This window comes from Acinonyx jubatus, chromosome B2 (assembly GCF_027475565.1).
Source record: "Acinonyx jubatus isolate Ajub_Pintada_27869175 chromosome B2, VMU_Ajub_asm_v1.0, whole genome shotgun sequence".
Classification (NCBI taxonomy): domain Eukaryota; kingdom Metazoa; phylum Chordata; class Mammalia; order Carnivora; family Felidae; genus Acinonyx; species Acinonyx jubatus.
This window is the reverse complement of record NC_069385.1, coordinates 92,625,356-92,642,175: the sequence shown is the minus strand read 5'-3', so window position 1 is coordinate 92,642,175 and position 16,820 is coordinate 92,625,356. Positions and strand designations below refer to the sequence as shown.

At 36.3% G+C, this 16,820-nt stretch overlaps 1 protein-coding gene across 1 annotated transcript in view; it reads right to left on the bottom strand.

The window, feature by feature from the left end:
• EYS (eyes shut homolog) overlaps positions 1-16,820 on the bottom strand; it is a 1,591,614-nt gene that overhangs the window by 434,494 nt on the left and 1,140,300 nt on the right. The window contains exon 29 of the mRNA XM_053222617.1: positions 13,545-13,774. Within this exon, the coding sequence (XP_053078592.1) occupies positions 13,545-13,774 (230 nt within the window). The remainder of the gene's footprint in view (positions 1-13,544; positions 13,775-16,820) is intronic.

The window sequence follows — 16,820 nt, the reverse complement described above, 5'->3', positions numbered from 1 at the left end:
AATATGGACACTGTATTCTAGTTCTAGATTTGTCCTTAACTAGTAGTTTCCATAAGTTAATTATCTTGGACTTTGTTTCCATACCTGTGAAATGATAGTTTCAATTACTTTAATTTAATTTAATTTAATTTAATTTAAGTTAAGTTAATTTAATTTAATTTAATTTGGTGTTTTCCAACACCAAACTGTTTAGATAGCCCAAAAGAGATACTAATCATACGTTTTAATAATCCTACGTATTTTCAATTTTGTGTGTCTATGTGTTGTGCAATCAATCTGTTAGAAACAAATATACATAATGAAGTCACAAGACTTGAGGAATTCAGGACTGAAATGAGAAAGATAACATACTCATACTTCCTAGTGTGCACATAAACATAAACAGTAAAACTCTGGATTTTGAGTAACCTGTTCTGTGAGTATTCCGCAAGATGAGAAAACATTCCTAATAAATTTAAACTTGATAAATGAGCAATATCTTGCAATACGAGTAGTACACGATGCCAAACGTCACAGGATCACATCTGAGCCAATGGTTTTTCTCTCTCTTGCTCACTGTGGGATTGGGGGTGATCGTCTCCCTTGCTTGGATGCTTGGTTTCAGGCTGCAGTGTTTGGCAGAAATCAGTGATTTTTAAGAACAATGGATGGTGCCCACAACTGATAGTGGTGTATTTTTTATCATTTCAAAGCACCTATGGACAGTCCTTTGCTTTTCTATACAGGAGTATGCTTAGGAATGTTTTGCTTCATTCTAGGTCAGGCTGCAGATGTAGACCCTACTGCCTTATTGCCAGTTACATTAGATACAGTATATGACAAGAGTTTATCAATACTGTACTGTAGTCAACATTCGTGCAAGCATATACAATGGCCCCCATGAAGAAAAAGGTTGAAAAGAAAAGCAGCAAGAAGAAGGAAATCATCCAGAAAGATTAACGATGTATGTGAGTGGCCAAAATTGCAAGATTTTATAAGTCTATGTTGGCCATTTGCACAATATTAAAGAAGAAAGAAGAAATAAGGAGTCTAAATGCAGCAAAAGGAGTCATGAGAATATTAAAGCAACAACCACGTGTTTTGAAAGATGTAGAAAAGTTGCTTCTGGTTTGGAAAATGAGAAACAACGAGCAGGTAATACTGTGATGGAGAACTTTATCTGTGAGAAAGCAAAGCCTTTGTACACCAACCTGGTAAGTAAACTGCCAGGTATATCAACAGAAAATGAAAAAGGCTTCAGAGCAAGCAGGGGATGGTTTAATAATTTTAAGTGGAGAAATGACATCCTTAGTGTTGTGAGTCATGGAGAGGCTGTGAATTCAGACACTAAGACAGCTGAGGCATTTTGCTATTGAGTTCCAGAAGCTCATGGTTTCCAAGTGTTACCTGCTGGAGCAAGTTTTTAACTGTGATGAGATGGGGCTCTTTTGGAAAAAGATGCCAAAGAGGATCTACATTACAAAAAGAAAAGAATGCCATGCCTGGTCACAAGCCCATGAAAGACCATCTCACCCTCTTGTTTTGTGCTAATGCAAACAGGGATTTCAAAGTCAAAACCCTGCTCATGTATCATTCTGAGAATCCATGAACCTTCAAGAAATGTAGGTATAGAAAAGCCAGTTAACGTTATGTGGAGGTCCAACAGAAGGCTTGGATCACTTGTATCTTGTTCGTTGAGTGGATCAATGAGGTCTTTGGTCCTGCAGTGAAGAAATACCTTTTAGAAAAGAATCTGCTACTCAAAGTCTTGCAGTTTATGGATAATGCTCTTGCTCATCCTCCAGGCTTTGAGGATGAATTACTGAGGGAATTTGAGTTCATTAAGGTCAAGCTCCTTCCTCCCAACACCACTCCAATCTTCCAGCCCATAGATCAGCTTTTTAAATCTTAAAAAGCTTTATACTAAAGCACTATTTCAGCGATACTTCAAGGTGACTGAAGGAACAAACCTTATCCTCTGAGAGTTTTGGAAAAGTCATTTCCACATCATGAACTGTCTCAAGATCATTGATAAAGCCTGGGATGGGGCCACCAAGAGAACCCTCAATTCTGTTTGGAGAAAACCAGCCTATGTTCTTGGACATAACTTAGAGGGGCTTGCTTATGAACAGAAGCCACCAGTTGTTGATGAAATTGTGTCTTTGGGTAAGACCACAGGACTGGATATGAATAAAGACAACATTCAAGAGCTAGTGGAAAAACATGGCCAGGAGCTGACGAATGGATAGATCTGCATCACGAGCAACGGAAAGAAGTTATGTCGTCAGCAGAAGAGGAGAAGAAAAAGGTAGAGGAATGCCTCATTTCAAATGAGATTAGGGAGATGTTTAAAATGTGGGCAACAGCACAAAATTCTGTAGAAAACACCACCCGAATAAGGGTGTACCAGTGTGAATGATGAATCTGTTTAACAACAATGCAATGTCACATCTAGCCCATCTCCCAACTACCACCTTCTGTCAACTCATAGTGTATTCTCTATCATTAAGAGTCTCTTGTGGTTTCCCTCTCTTCTCTTTCCTGCCCCCTTCCTGAAGATGTGTTCATCTGTTTTGTTTCTTAAATTCCAAATGTAAGTGAAATCATATGGTATTTGTCTTTCTCTGATTGACTTATTTCAGTTAGCATAATACATTCTAACACCATCCACGTGATTGCAAATGGCAAGATTTCATTCTTTTTGATGGCTGAGTAATATCCCATTGTGTGTGTGTGTGCGTGTGTGTGTATACACACATCTTATTTATCCATTCATCAGTCAATGAACATTTGGGCTTTGTCCATAATTTGACTATTGTTGACAATGCTGCTATAAACATTGGTATGCATGTACTCCTTCAAATCTGTATTTTTGCATCCTTTGGGTAAATACCTAATAGTGCAATGTTGGATCATAGGGTGGTTCTATTTTTTGTTTATTCAGGAACCTCCATACTGTTCTCCAGAATGGCTGCACCAGTTTGCATTCCCACCAACAGTGCAAGAGAGTTCTCCTTTCTCTGCATCCTTACCAATACCTGTTGTTAATTTTAGCCATTCTCACAGGTGTGAGGGGGTATCTCACTGTGGTTTTGATTTGTATTTCCTTGATGATGAGTGATATTGAGCATTTTTTCAAGTGTCTGTTAACCATCTGGATGTCTTCTTTGGAAAAGTGTCTATTCATGTCTTCTGCCCATTTCTTAAATGGGTTGTTTGTTTTTTGGATGTTGAGTTTTTAAAGTTCTTTATAGATTTTGATACTAACCCTTTATTAGATATGTTATTTGCAAATAACTTCTCCCATTCCATAGGCTGTCTTTTAGTTTTCTTGATTGTTTCCTTTTCCTTCTCTGTTTCTTGATTGTGTAGAAGTTTTTTTATGTTGATGAAGTCCCAGGGGTTCATATTTATTTTTGTTTCCCTTGCCTTCAGCAATGTATCTAGTAGGAAGTTGCTGCTGCCAAAGTCAAAGACATTGCTTCCTGTGTACTCCTCAAGGATTTTGATAGTTTCTTGTTCCATATTTAGGTCTTTCATCCATTTTCAATTTATTTTTGTATGGTGTCAGAAAGTGGTCTAGTTTCATTCTTCTACATGTTGCTGTCCAGTTTTCCTAACGCCATTTGTTGAAGAGACTTTTTATACATTGGATATTCTTTCCTGCTTTGTCATAGATGAGGTGACCGTATACTTGTGGGTTCATATCTGGGTTTTCTATTCTGTTCCATTGATTTATGTGCCTGTTTTTGTGCTAGTACAATATTGTATTGATTACATCATTGACTATTATTACTTCCTGTTCTTTATTTTGAGGTGAATTCCTCCATCTTTTCATTTTGGAGGAAGAAAAAACAGTAATAATAACAATAGAATGAAATACAATTTTTAAAAATTTAAAAAAATCAAATAAAGAAAGCTAGATCCTAGGTGTGTTTTGGTCTGTTTGTTAAGAGAAGCTTGAGAGGAAAAGAAAGGAGAAAAGAGAGAAAAAAAATGTTTTAATTAAAAATTAAAAATAATAAAATTAAAAAATAAAATATTTTGCTCTTTCTGTATCCAAGTAACAAAAGAAAAGAAAAATAATAGCAACAAAAACAGAAGCAACAACAAAAAAAGACAAAGGAAAAACAAAACAAAAAAAACAATTGAAGCTAGATCCAGTTTCCTCTAGAGCTGAAACTCTGCAGTACTCTGTGGTCAGCCGACTAAGCCAGTGGAAGGGATTTGTGCCGGTCTTCTGAGAAGGGGCCTGCTGCTCTAATTCTCAGACTGACCTGCCCTAGTGGAGATGTGCCTGTAGGGCACAGGGGGTGGGGCTTGGTGTAACAGCTCTGTTCTCCACTTGATGGTGCTGTTTAGCTCACTGGGGTCAATCAGTGTTGGGGGGCTAATGGTGAAAACAGCTTCACCTCTGGCTTCATCCCTAGTCTCCAGAGCAGGAAGTTCATACTCTCACAATGTGCAATTATTCACCCCTCCCAGGTCTCCCTCCTTCTGTCAGCTCGGCCACATTCCCCCTGTCTGTGCCCAAGCTGTCCACCCACCAGGTGGTGCCTCCCTCCACAGTTTTATCTCAGGTGCAGCTGTGTTTCAAAACACCATACTTCAGAGACCCCTGTGGCTCAAACCCACAGTGGTGCTCTGGGGGAGGGTGTCCCTGTGCTACGGCTGGGGCCAACTTGTCCCAGGAAATGGTTGTGCCATGGTGCTGCAGCTGTGCCCAGAGTTCATGGTAAATTGCCACACACAGATGGGGCCAGTGTTTGCTGTCCTCAGCAGGCATCTTTGTTCCTACATGGGTGAAGGAGGTGGCTTGATGGCACCTGCTGGGTCTTCCACCTGTGGAGAGGCCGTATCACATCGACCAAATACACTCCAAACAGGGAAACTGCTTCTCCTCACATGATCCTCAGACATCACTGCCTGCTTCCTCCTGGGAGCACCACCAGGGGCTGACCTCTGAAACTTTAGACTCTGTGTTCCACCCTTCATATAAAGCTGGTGGCATTGAAACCCTCTCCTTTTCCCCCTACTGATAGTTTTGGGGATCAGTTTTCTTGTGGAGGCTCCTGTGTTGTGTTTTCATTGTTTTTCTCTAGCTGCTTTCAGGGGAGTGCTTTCTTGTGCAAACCTGATGCACGGCTCTCTCTCCCCATCTCTCTCTTTCCTCTCTGCAAAAATGGCTCCCTCTCCTCGGTGCCACCATGGCTCTTGTCTCCCCTAATTCACCTCTCTACACCACATATCTGCTGCATTCTCTCCCTCAAATTATGCAGATTGTTCTGTTAATCCTCAGATTGATATCCTAGGTGTTCAAAATCGTTTTATACTAATCTAGCTGTGCTCGAGGGACAAGACTAGCCCAGGGTCCCCTTACTACTCTGCCATCTTAACTCCTCTGCATCTCACTTTTGGACAGAATGACTATGATAGGGTCCTGAGGCTTACACAACCAGATGTCAATAATGATATCTTTAAGTGGATGAGTTTATCTCTGTCTTATCTTTTATAATCACATTTTATACCACACTTTTCTTTCTTTCTTTCTTCCTTCCTTCCTTTTTTTTTTTTTTACAAAATAATGCACTGAAAATATGGGCCTAGGATTGTAATTTTTTGATAAAAAATCTACACTACTTCTGTATAGTAATTTACTATATAAAAATCTGTTATACTTCCAAATTATACGGAGCTGTTATACTTCCAAATTATTCAGAAACATTAGAATTAAGAGTTTTCATCCAATTTTTCTAGCCTGTTGAAATTATGTCCCAATTTTTATCTCTACCTTTTTCTCCTCACCATATCTTTTCTAAATCCTACTCTCAGATTCATGATTCTGAAGCAAGCACCAACCATTATGTCTTTTTCTGAATGAAATGCACTGCTAATGAATCAATACTTTTAATCTGTCATTTTGAGTTCTCTGCAGTATGGGTCCTATTGAATTTCCAGCCTTATTTTTTTTTTTAATTTTTTTTTTTAACGTTTATTTTTGAGACAGAGAGAGACAGAGAGAGACAGAGCATGAACCGGGGGGAGGGTCAGAGAGAGGAGACACAGAATCTGAAACAGGCTCCAGGCTCTGAGCTGTCAGCACAGAGCCTGATGCGGGGCTCGAACTCACGGACCGCGAGATCATGACCTGAGCCGAAGTCAGCTGCTTAACCGACTGAGCCACCCAGGCGCCCCTCCAGCTTTATTTTTCCACTGATCTCACATGTACCCTGCTTCCAAGCCAAACTAGACAACTCTCTTTTCCTTCATGAATTTGCTCATTCTAATTCCTCCAACTCATCCTTTTAAGTACCATTCCAGATATCACTTTTGATCATAGAAGATTTTTCCTGATTACCCAAACTGGATATGATAAAGGAACAATCTTTATGAAAATATTTCGATAAGAGGTTTATGTTGTGTTTGCAGGAGGAATGGCAATAAAAAGTTTGCTAAACAGGTCTGCAATATAAATAAGTAAAAATATCAAGAATTCAAGGACAAAACAGAAAATAGGGGAGTGATGAGAACAGGGAGGAGAAATATCTGAAGAATTTTTAAGGAAAAGATTATGGCATGTGTGTGTGTACACGTGTGCTATAAAAACCTTATGTGAATGACTCTACTTTTGTATGGAAATAAAAGAGAGGCCCATTGTTCAGGATCTTGATGGATTTTATGATCCAGTTAGAGGCCTAAGGTAAAGGATGATTCCTCTTACCCCTCTTCTTTCTGTCCTGCTCAGGCAGTGGGTTAGCATATGGCTGAGGTTTTGCCAACTAGACAGTTTCAAAATACTTCTTGGGACTCTGAATCTTAAGCAAATGATTCAGAACACAGTGACAGTATAAGCTCTTCTTCGGTGGTGGTGGTGGTGGTGGTGCTCCAAACTGTTTTTGGATGAATCTCATTCTGCTTCCTGTTTCCTAGTTCTCCAGAGTATCCTTCAGAGTATATTTTCCAAGTTGGTTCCACTTGCTTTTCCCAATTTCGTGAGCATCAGATATCCATCTAATAAACTTCCTTTTCTACTATATGATCAAGTAAATTCCCTGAGGAATGACTACAAGTCCTATGGTAGGCAGAATAATGCCACCCCCCCCCCCCCCGCCAACGCAAAGATGTCCACATCCTAATTCCTAGGATCTATGCAAATGTTATTTTACAAGGCAAAGGGACATTAAGGCTGCAGTTGGAATTTAAACTGCTAATCAGCCGATGCTGAGATACAAGGATTATCCTGGATTATCTATCTGAATGGGCTCTGTGTAATAATAAGGCTCATTAAACATAGAAAAGGGAGGTGGAAGCATAGATGGAGTAACATGGTATGAAAAAGTTTCAGCTCACCATTGTTTGCTTTGAAGATGAATATAGGGGGCCATGAACCAAGGAACTGAAGAAGGCCTCTAGAAGTTGGAAAAGGCAAGGATATAGATTCTCCCCTAGAACCTCCAGAAAGGAACACAGCCCTGCCAATATCTTGATTTTAACCCACTGAGAATTATGGCAGTCTTTCTATCTATGGAACTTTAATATATGGAATTTTAAAGTTTATTTATGTATTTTAAGAGAAAAAGTGAGAGAGACGAGAGAGGAAAGAGGGAGGGGCAGAGAGAAAGGAAGAGACAGAATCCCAACCAGTCTCCATGTTGTCAATATGGAGCCCAAGGTGGAGCTTGATCCCATGAACTGTGAGATTATGATCAAGCTGAAATCAAAGAGTTGGACATTTAACCGAAAGAGTCACCAGGCGCTCAGTCCATGATTTATGGAAATTCAAGATAATAAACTTGTACTGTTGAAATCACTAAGTTGTGTGATAATTAGTTATGGAAGCAACAGAAAACTAATATAGGTCCTAAGTAATACATTGTTAAGGGGGAGGTGATGTTGAGCTGAGACTACATAGCTTTAAAAAAGGAAGTGGGAAATGCCAGCCTACCTTTGTTATGTTTATCTTCCTTTCCCTGCATCTCCCATTCTACACCCCATGTGAACAAATACTTGCAAACTTAAAGACGAAAACATGATTTCTTAATTTCATACTACCTCCAATATCTAACTCCATGTGTTATACATGTTTGGTGTTCACCTAATGTTTATTTATTTAAATATGTTTAATTGTAGTGGAATAAAAGGATGTTAATTAAGGAAATAAAGGAGACAAATATATGTCATTCTTTTTCGATAGACAGAAGGGTGTATGTATTCCCTCCTTATCCTATATGGAAATTGCTGGATTATTACCAATGTTAAGTAGAGAGATTGATGGATATTTACTTTTTACATAGTTATAATCACTGAGAAGAGGAGGGAGCTGTCTTCTCCCACCAACTAACTGAACATAGGGCTCCTTGCTGGAGAGTGTGCTGCAACTGATAGTGGAGAAGACTGGAGCCCTTCAGCCCACCCTTGCTTTCAAAAAGAAACCCTCTTGTCTCCTTTCAGCCCCTGTCCTTGACTTCAATCTCCATTCATTTTCAACTTAACTATTTCAACAGTTGCTGTTTACTAACAAATATGCAGCGCTGCTCTAGGATTTGAAAAATACATTTTCAGACATGGGAATTTTCAGTATTATGTTTGAAAATGCCAATACCCATTTCTTGGCCGTTTGCTGATGATGTAGACTATCAGTTCCCTGCAAAGGAGATAAATCATTGTTATAAGAAGCTGATTAATGCTCTGTTTCTCTGCCTTCTTGGCTCTGGAATGTCTAACATTAGGTCACCTGATCTAAAGTAAATAAATGAATTCAATCTACTCTAATATGCCTTTAAAATAATATAGTAAAAGCAAAGGCAGGTGTTAAGGCAATCTTTTTTTTCTTTCTTTTATAATAAGACAAAATGCCTGCTAAAACCTCTCATTTTTATTTCTAGGTTTGTAATTTACTCAGTACAGTTGACCTTTAAACATATATGGGATATACACAGACAGGATATCAAATAAAACAAAAGATTTCTTGGTTTTAATGTATGGCATTTAAATACTCCTTTATTGCACTATTTATAAAACTGTTTTATAGAACACTAAAAAGTATTGGGCTGTTTAAAAATGTTAATCCTATAATTAATAGTCAGAGGCATACGCTTTCCCCAGCACAAGGCACTGATATTCTAAATCTGTCACTCTGAACTTTACAGTAGGAGACAGCCATCTGCCTGCATGCAGCCATCTAAAACAAAGCAAGAATATATGTTATGTTTCCCCTGTGAGATGCAGGATCATTATGATAAATTAGGCAACAAGGTTTAGCTAATATGAATTAAGATAGCATATGTTGAGAAAAAAAACACATATTAAATCAAACCAATTTGATAAAAGTCAATGCTATTAGGTGATTGGATAGGGATGATTTGATAAAATAGAGCACATTACGTAATGCCAAGTAGAAAGGAAACATGTGTATGGGTGACCCATTACTGAGTCCCATAGCCCTAAAAAACCCTTCTCTGTATTACTGAACCCAGCACAATTTTAATTACGGTTTATACTTAATTTACACCTCAATTTTGCTGTGAAAAATCAAAGTTGTTAAAATAAAATACTTTAATATCCTCTCACAAGAATATTAACTGGAAGTAAAAAAGCAAGGTTGTAAAGAAAAATCAACTTCTGGGGCACCTGGGTGGCTCAGTCGGTTAAGCGTCTGACTTCAGCTCAGGTCATGATCTTGCGGTTCGTGAGTTCAAGCCCCGCATCAGGCTCTGTGCTGACGGCTTGGAGCCTGGAGCCTGCTTCGGATTCTGTGTCTCCCTCTCCCTCTCTCTGCCCCTCCCCTACTCATACTCAGTCTCTCTCTGTCCCTGTCAAAAATAAATAAACATTAAAAAAAAAAGAAAAATCAACTTCTAACATATCTTTACTTATAGATGCCTGTGCAATTATATGTTTTTTTTTCAGAGAATCGTATGGCCATCATTAATAAACAGATTTTTCTGAAATTCAAATCTTGTTCATCTACTTTCTACATTTCAGGTTTTACTGAAATCATTACAGAGATAGATATGATTCTTTTCAGGTCACCTAATGTGCTCTACAGTTTAATTTTATGTGGATCACAGTAATAATCCTCTCTGTAGTAAAAATTTAGTAGATCAACATTAATTTCTTTAGTTTTCTGGTTTTCAAAATTTCATTTTATTTTATTTGAGAAAGAAAGAGAGAGCACATGCATGCGGAGGGGTGGGGGAGAGTGGGGGAGAGAGAATCTTAAGCAGTCTCCATGATCAGTGTAGAGCCCCATGCAGGGTTCAATCCCATGACCCTGGGATCATGACCCTAGCTGAAATCAAGAAGCAGACATTCAATCGAATGAGACACCCAGGCACCCCCAAAGTTTTATTTTTTAAAGAAAATTCTTTTTTTCCTGAAATAAAGATATTTATTATGTAGAGACTAAAGAATAAGAAAATTCAGAAATTCCATGCCCTGCTATCATGTTAAATTTGATATTCTAACTAGTATAGCAATGGAGCATCATGGTTAAATGTGAAGTCTGGAGTCAGCCAAGATTGCTTCTAATCCTACCTCTACCACAGACAGACTATCAGACCTTCAGTGAGTAATTTAACAGAGTCTAGGCTTTAGATTTCTCATTTGTAAATTGGGTTAATTTATAGTTCCCACTTCAGCTGGGTTATTCTGAGGGTTAAATGAAATAAGATGCATGAAGCACTCAGTGCAGTGTCTGGTAAATCAGACCCTTCACAGTGATAGTATGTAAATTTCATTCTGGAAGCATAATTTCATATATTTTAGCTGTTGAATGTACTCAATAAAGGACTCATTAAAAAATTATTTTCATAGCAATTATCTTTAAGTTCTAAGCATTTTAATACTGATAATATTTCTAATATACATATACATAGAGAGAGAGAGCAAGAGAGAGAGAGAGAGAGACAGAAAGACAGAAAGAGACAGAGACAGACTGATTTAGGGACTGTTTATCCAAATCAAGATTTTTACCATGTAGGTGAAACACTGAAACTGGCATAGAATATTGTTTATTGAAATCTACACTTAGAAATTGTGGCATTTGGCCAATCTAGATAATACTATAAAAAGTCTCATCATGGTACTAGATTCCTGAATCATGGGTCTTAGGCGCCCATCCTCATCTGTCAATCGGGATTGTAAAATGCATACCAGTATGAATTATATTTAGAGCACTAGATTGAAAACACAAACCTGTTCTTGACTTTATGACTGAAAGAAGAAAGGTACTTAATTCAAATTTAAGGGATAAACGATTAAAACAACCTAAAATTCTTATACTTAGAAATAATATTCCAGGGGCGCCTGGGTGGCTCAGTCGGTTGAGCGTCCGACTTCGGCTCAGGTCATGATCTCACGGTCCATGAGTTCGAGCCCCACGTCAGGCTCTGTGCTGACAGCTCAGAGCCTGGAGCTTGCTTCAGATTCTGTGTCTCCCTCTCTCTCTGACCCTCCCCCATTCATGCTCTGTCTCTCTCTGTCTCAAAAATAAATAAACATTAAAAAAAAAAGAAATAATATTCCAAATTCTAAAAATGCACATTACACTGCATTATAAGTATTACACATGAAATATTTCCCAAAAAAGGAGGAAAGAAAAAGATAATACTATGACAACTCATACTATAAAAAAAGAGTTCTACTGCATAAATTTTGTTTAGAGTATCACACAAGCTCAGATATTACTCAAAGTTCTTTAAAAAGTCTGTAATTGGCAATAATTATTTACTCACAGTTTCTGATTATTTTGCACTCAGAAATTAGTACTCTATACTGGATTACCTAATTTTTGCAATGCATATATAATCCAATTATTAGTTTTTAAAATATTATAAATTCAATAGGAAAAACATTAGAATGTAAAAGGCAGGAAGTGATTAATAATGCTGAAAAGAGAAAAATAAAATATCCCTAACAACAAATATAAACAGAGATTCCCAGTCCTTTTCCTGAGGTCAATTTTCTACATTCTGCAACCCAAAACACCAAATAGAATTAAACCACAGTCAAGCCTTGGGTTTAACTCCAAATAAGCCTGGATTTATATCTTTCTGGAGAAAGTACAGGTCTGTACATCCAGTGTTAAAGCTGTTCAGTAAGGAGTTAAAGGAGGGAGAACGTGGGATTCAGTAGGAGAGATAAGGATTATGGCTGGGGGGTCATTTGTTGTCTAATGTGTATGACTGACCATGAGATATAGCCAATAACTAAAGACTCCTCATTTCATTACATCAATTTCACTATCACTAGTAAATTTGATTTAAAAAAAACATTAAAAATCAAAGTATAGATTAATAAATTAATCTAATAAATTAATAAATAAAATAATTTATTATAAAAATAATTAAGAAGGGTATTTTTCTAAAACTCTACCTAGCATGAAATTAAAAAAAGAAAAAGCCCTCTCAGAGATTTAAATGGCTAAGTGTGGATCTAAAAGAGCTTTACAGTCCAAATTATGTTCCTAGAACTCTACTTACAGAATGTAGTATAAATGGTTTCATACTGTAGCAGAATTGGCAAGTCTCATTTTGCAGACATATGAAATATTCACTCAAAAATCAAGCAAAGTGATGTTTTCAAAAGCATTTTACAGTTAAAAAATAGACTTTAAGGATACATATTATTTATACAATAAGACTGAAAATAGACCATGTTTCCATTTTTTTTTGCTTTTAACTATATTTACTTGCTTACTTGGCTGAATATTAACACGTAACAGTCACACAGGGTCATTTGGCAAGAAGAGCTGAATAACATATATGTGCCTATGAGTTTGTTTCCAGAGGTCTCACATTTTGGTGTTGAAAAAGGATTTAAACACAATCTTGGACAAATAATGAAATTCTCTGCCATATGAATCACTATCCAATAGTAATCCCCATCCTCACCTCCTCAATTTAGAACCAGTGATTAATTTCACATAGAAAACAATGTCACTTTTCAGCTATTAGTGTAAGGACATGCATCATGACCTAATGCCTTTGTAATCTGCCCAGGGCGTTTCTGGCTCTAATTGCCCATCACTGCTTTAATTAACTGAGTGACTCTTAGGAGGCCATTAGATGTTTGCAATAGGGAAATTCTCTTTTGATTCATAAACAGCTCCATTAATGCTAAAACCATGTTCTTAAGTATCAAAAAAATAACCAATCTTAACAAAATAATTTAAATATGGGGATCTGCTTACGAAATACAAAAAAACACTGATGTGATTAATAATTAAGCAATAAAAATAGTATACAATAGAACCTAATTGTTTCTATGCTGACAAAAGATGGACACACCATAATTTTAGAACAAACTACATAAAGAACACTACATTTCCACCTAAACTCTTATTTTTTGTGGCAGCTGAAAATATATTTTGAACGGCAATCCTAATGGAGAAAATAAAATCTTAGGTTTGCTTCTACAATGCTGAACCAAAAGTGTTCTATCATAATTCGTTTTTAAATAAAATTATACAGATGTTTCTTGTTTCTGTCAACATGCTTACTATAAGGTTGTAATTCTCTTGTCACCTCTAGAGAACTTTTTAAAAACAAATGAAGATCGATTACCTTGTTCACAGAAACGGCCAGTAAAATGTAGCGGACAGTCACAGTGGAATGAGAAGGTACCGCTGGAGAGGGAGACAGGATGACAAGTGCCTCCATTGTAACACAGGTTCTCCTGGCACACGGGTGGCGCTACAGGAGGGGTGCCGAGGGAGGTCCACGTGGAGTCAACCCCTTCTGTTGCACTAGAAGGAGCAACAGAAGACACTGTAGACAGAGTGGAATCCTGGGATCTAGATTTATAACAAGATCAGAAAACACAATATAAGTAAAAGTACATGAACTTAAACAGAAGTAACAGAAACTCTGGTTTAAAATAAGATAAAATAAAAACAACACGTATCAGCGGTTTAACCTAGGGTAAAGAGAATTATCATGTTTGGTTTCCAGTTGTGGGATTTACAAATGTTGAAAATGCCTGAGCTCTAGAATGTGACCTCAGGTGGATCACAGAGCTATAGTCCATCTATGTGGTTCTGAGAAGCTAAATTAATTTCTTCTAAGTACTTAAGAAACCTGAATGTATCAGCCTCCATAAGCCTAATTGTTTTCTTACATAAAAGAATCAGAATGTGGCTAAGTATAGCTCTACTTTGACTATTTTAACCCTCATGAACCTAAGTTAAAAAAAAAAATGAGGCCATGTTACATTTTAATGGTAAAACCGCTTGCACTTGAATTATTTCTAGGTTGATTACTAGAAATGTGTATTCCTCAAAGTGACTTGCATTCAAGAGTTACCCAAGAGGTACCTTAGAAATGCCTGCAAGTGATTCTCTTAAATTTTTTTCCCACAAATTTTACTACCAGTTTAATTTTTTTCTTCCTTAATAAATAATGAAACAACAACAAAATCCCTTTGAATTAAGTTGAAGTTCCTTACTTTTATATTCAAAGCCTCTTGGTAATGGAATTCTTCTTTGTTTTCCAGCTCACTTTATCATGATTCCTAATAAATACCTTAACTTCACTCATACCCAATGAGATTACTATTCCTTCAAAACTCCGAACGTTCTGAATTTAGGCAGTTTGTTGAACTACTTTCTACGCATTGTTGCTCCTCTCTTGCTATCTAAGTTTCACCTAAAGTGCCAAGTCAAAATCTATCTTATTTCCTCTAGATAGCCTTCCTTCTTCATTGGTCCTTAAGATGAAATTGGTATTTCTTTCATCTTTAAAATTCCGTATGTCAATGTACCACTGCTGGAATATTTTCCACTGGCTTGGAGTACATTTTTTAATTTTAGGTAGAGCTACAGGCTGTACATTGGTCATTGTTTTTCTACCTTCCCCCCACACACAAATTCCTCATTTTGGCAGAATTCCTTATTCATAGTAAACAAATGAATTGATGTCTTCAGAGTGCTCCTGAGTGTTGCATTACTGTTTGGAAGTAGTGCTTTTGGAATTTTCATTTAATAAAAATCACTAGGAGAATTATCTTTTTAATATAAGAAAATCTTCCTGCAATAACAAATAAACAACAGCTTAACTATCTGAGTAAATTTTTATTTTGTACATTGTCATAAAGATAAAACTTTGGCAAAAGAAGTCCGTTCAAAAGTTATCTTCAGACTGACGTTTAGAGACTCAGTCATTTTTGCATTCCTGTCTATTACCATGTCAATTTATTGGAATAAAAAAGCTGAAGAAAATGAAATAGATAGTTTATTAAAACATTTTACCAAAACCAAAATAATATTAATTGGCAGGTCATTTCTTTTGTTTTACAATGCTCTTGCAACCTGAAATTTCTACTTATGATGTTTATCACAGGTTGTAACCATATATTTGTATTTTTGATGAAGCCAAACTGTCTTCTCTCTCCTCAATGTCCACAAAGAATGGATGGATCATCTCTGCTCATTTCTTCATGTTATCCCTAACAACAATGATAATCCTCAAGTAGACTTTTCAAGAAATATTTTATAAACTAATTTGAATAATTTTTGTAAACATCCAATGTACCACAGTACCAACAAGAAAAATAGCAAGTGAAAATAAGTTTATATTTAGGGTCCATTTCATAACTCCATTACACACCATGTTTGGTTTTATAAATAACATAAATTCTAACACTTCTGATGCAATCTTGCAATCAACTTTCTCAGATTTCATTCTGTTAGATTAGCATAATTCTCCCCATTTGTACTCATAGTATAAATTTGTCCCTTTAAAGTAACTTCCATTAAGCAATGCTAATTTGAAGTTCATGGGATTTATTACTCAGTATTCCGTATTCTAATTTAATTTTTATTTCATTGTTTCTGAATGATTTCACCATTTAATCTATCTCTTCTATAGACTTCATGAACTGCAGTCAATTATCTCTTTCAGGAATAAATTAGACTGAATTAAATATCACTACTTCTTTCTTCTACAGTAGCTGCTAAGGGAGTCTATGTCTCACCTGAAAAAATCAATATGTTGCACATTTCAGCTGCTAGCTGATTATACAAAAATAATTACTGTTAATTGATCCATCAATTAAAACAGCAGGGCCATAAATCAAATTTTGAAAACAGCATTAATTTAACATATTCTGTTTTTAAGGTCAAATTTGGTATTTGATATATCACTATTAACAGCCCTTCACTTTCAGTGTTTTTCTTTTCTTACATTATAAATTATGTCATAACCTCACCTATTTTAGAATTAAAGTAAACTTTATTCAATTTTAATAGATTTAAAAAGAAACAAAAATTTCTTCTGATAACATTTTAACTTTTTACTTTATGTAAAATAGGTTAAACATAAATAAACATGGACATTAAATACAATTAGATGATAGTCATACTGATATAATTAGTAATGTACAAAAGGAGCATTAAATTTGTAATTGCTTTCATTCTAAAAATCATGACTATATGAAAGCTTACAAATAAATCAGGATTCAGGGTTTTCAACACTTTTAAACCAATAATATTGTAAAACTTCATTGCCTTTCTTATTACTATCAGTCTAAAATAATAAGTATAAAGAATCTGCTGGATTGTCTCTTGGGTATCTCTGGACAAGGATATAGTGATGAACCAGTCATTGGTATAACAAGCAGTAATCTCTAAAGACCTTTTTCTGAATGAATTAATGATTGAATGAAATGCTAATTTTACTCAAAATCAAGCCTGATCCTTAGAGAAAGGCACCTTGATATGACAGTGATTACTAATCATGTTGTGGGAGTTCTGGGTGGAAGAAAGGAAGACCCTCCACTCATTGTCTCATTCCTGCCATTCTCTCATTTCCAGAAAGTTCTACAAAATCATTTGCCTGGCAGGC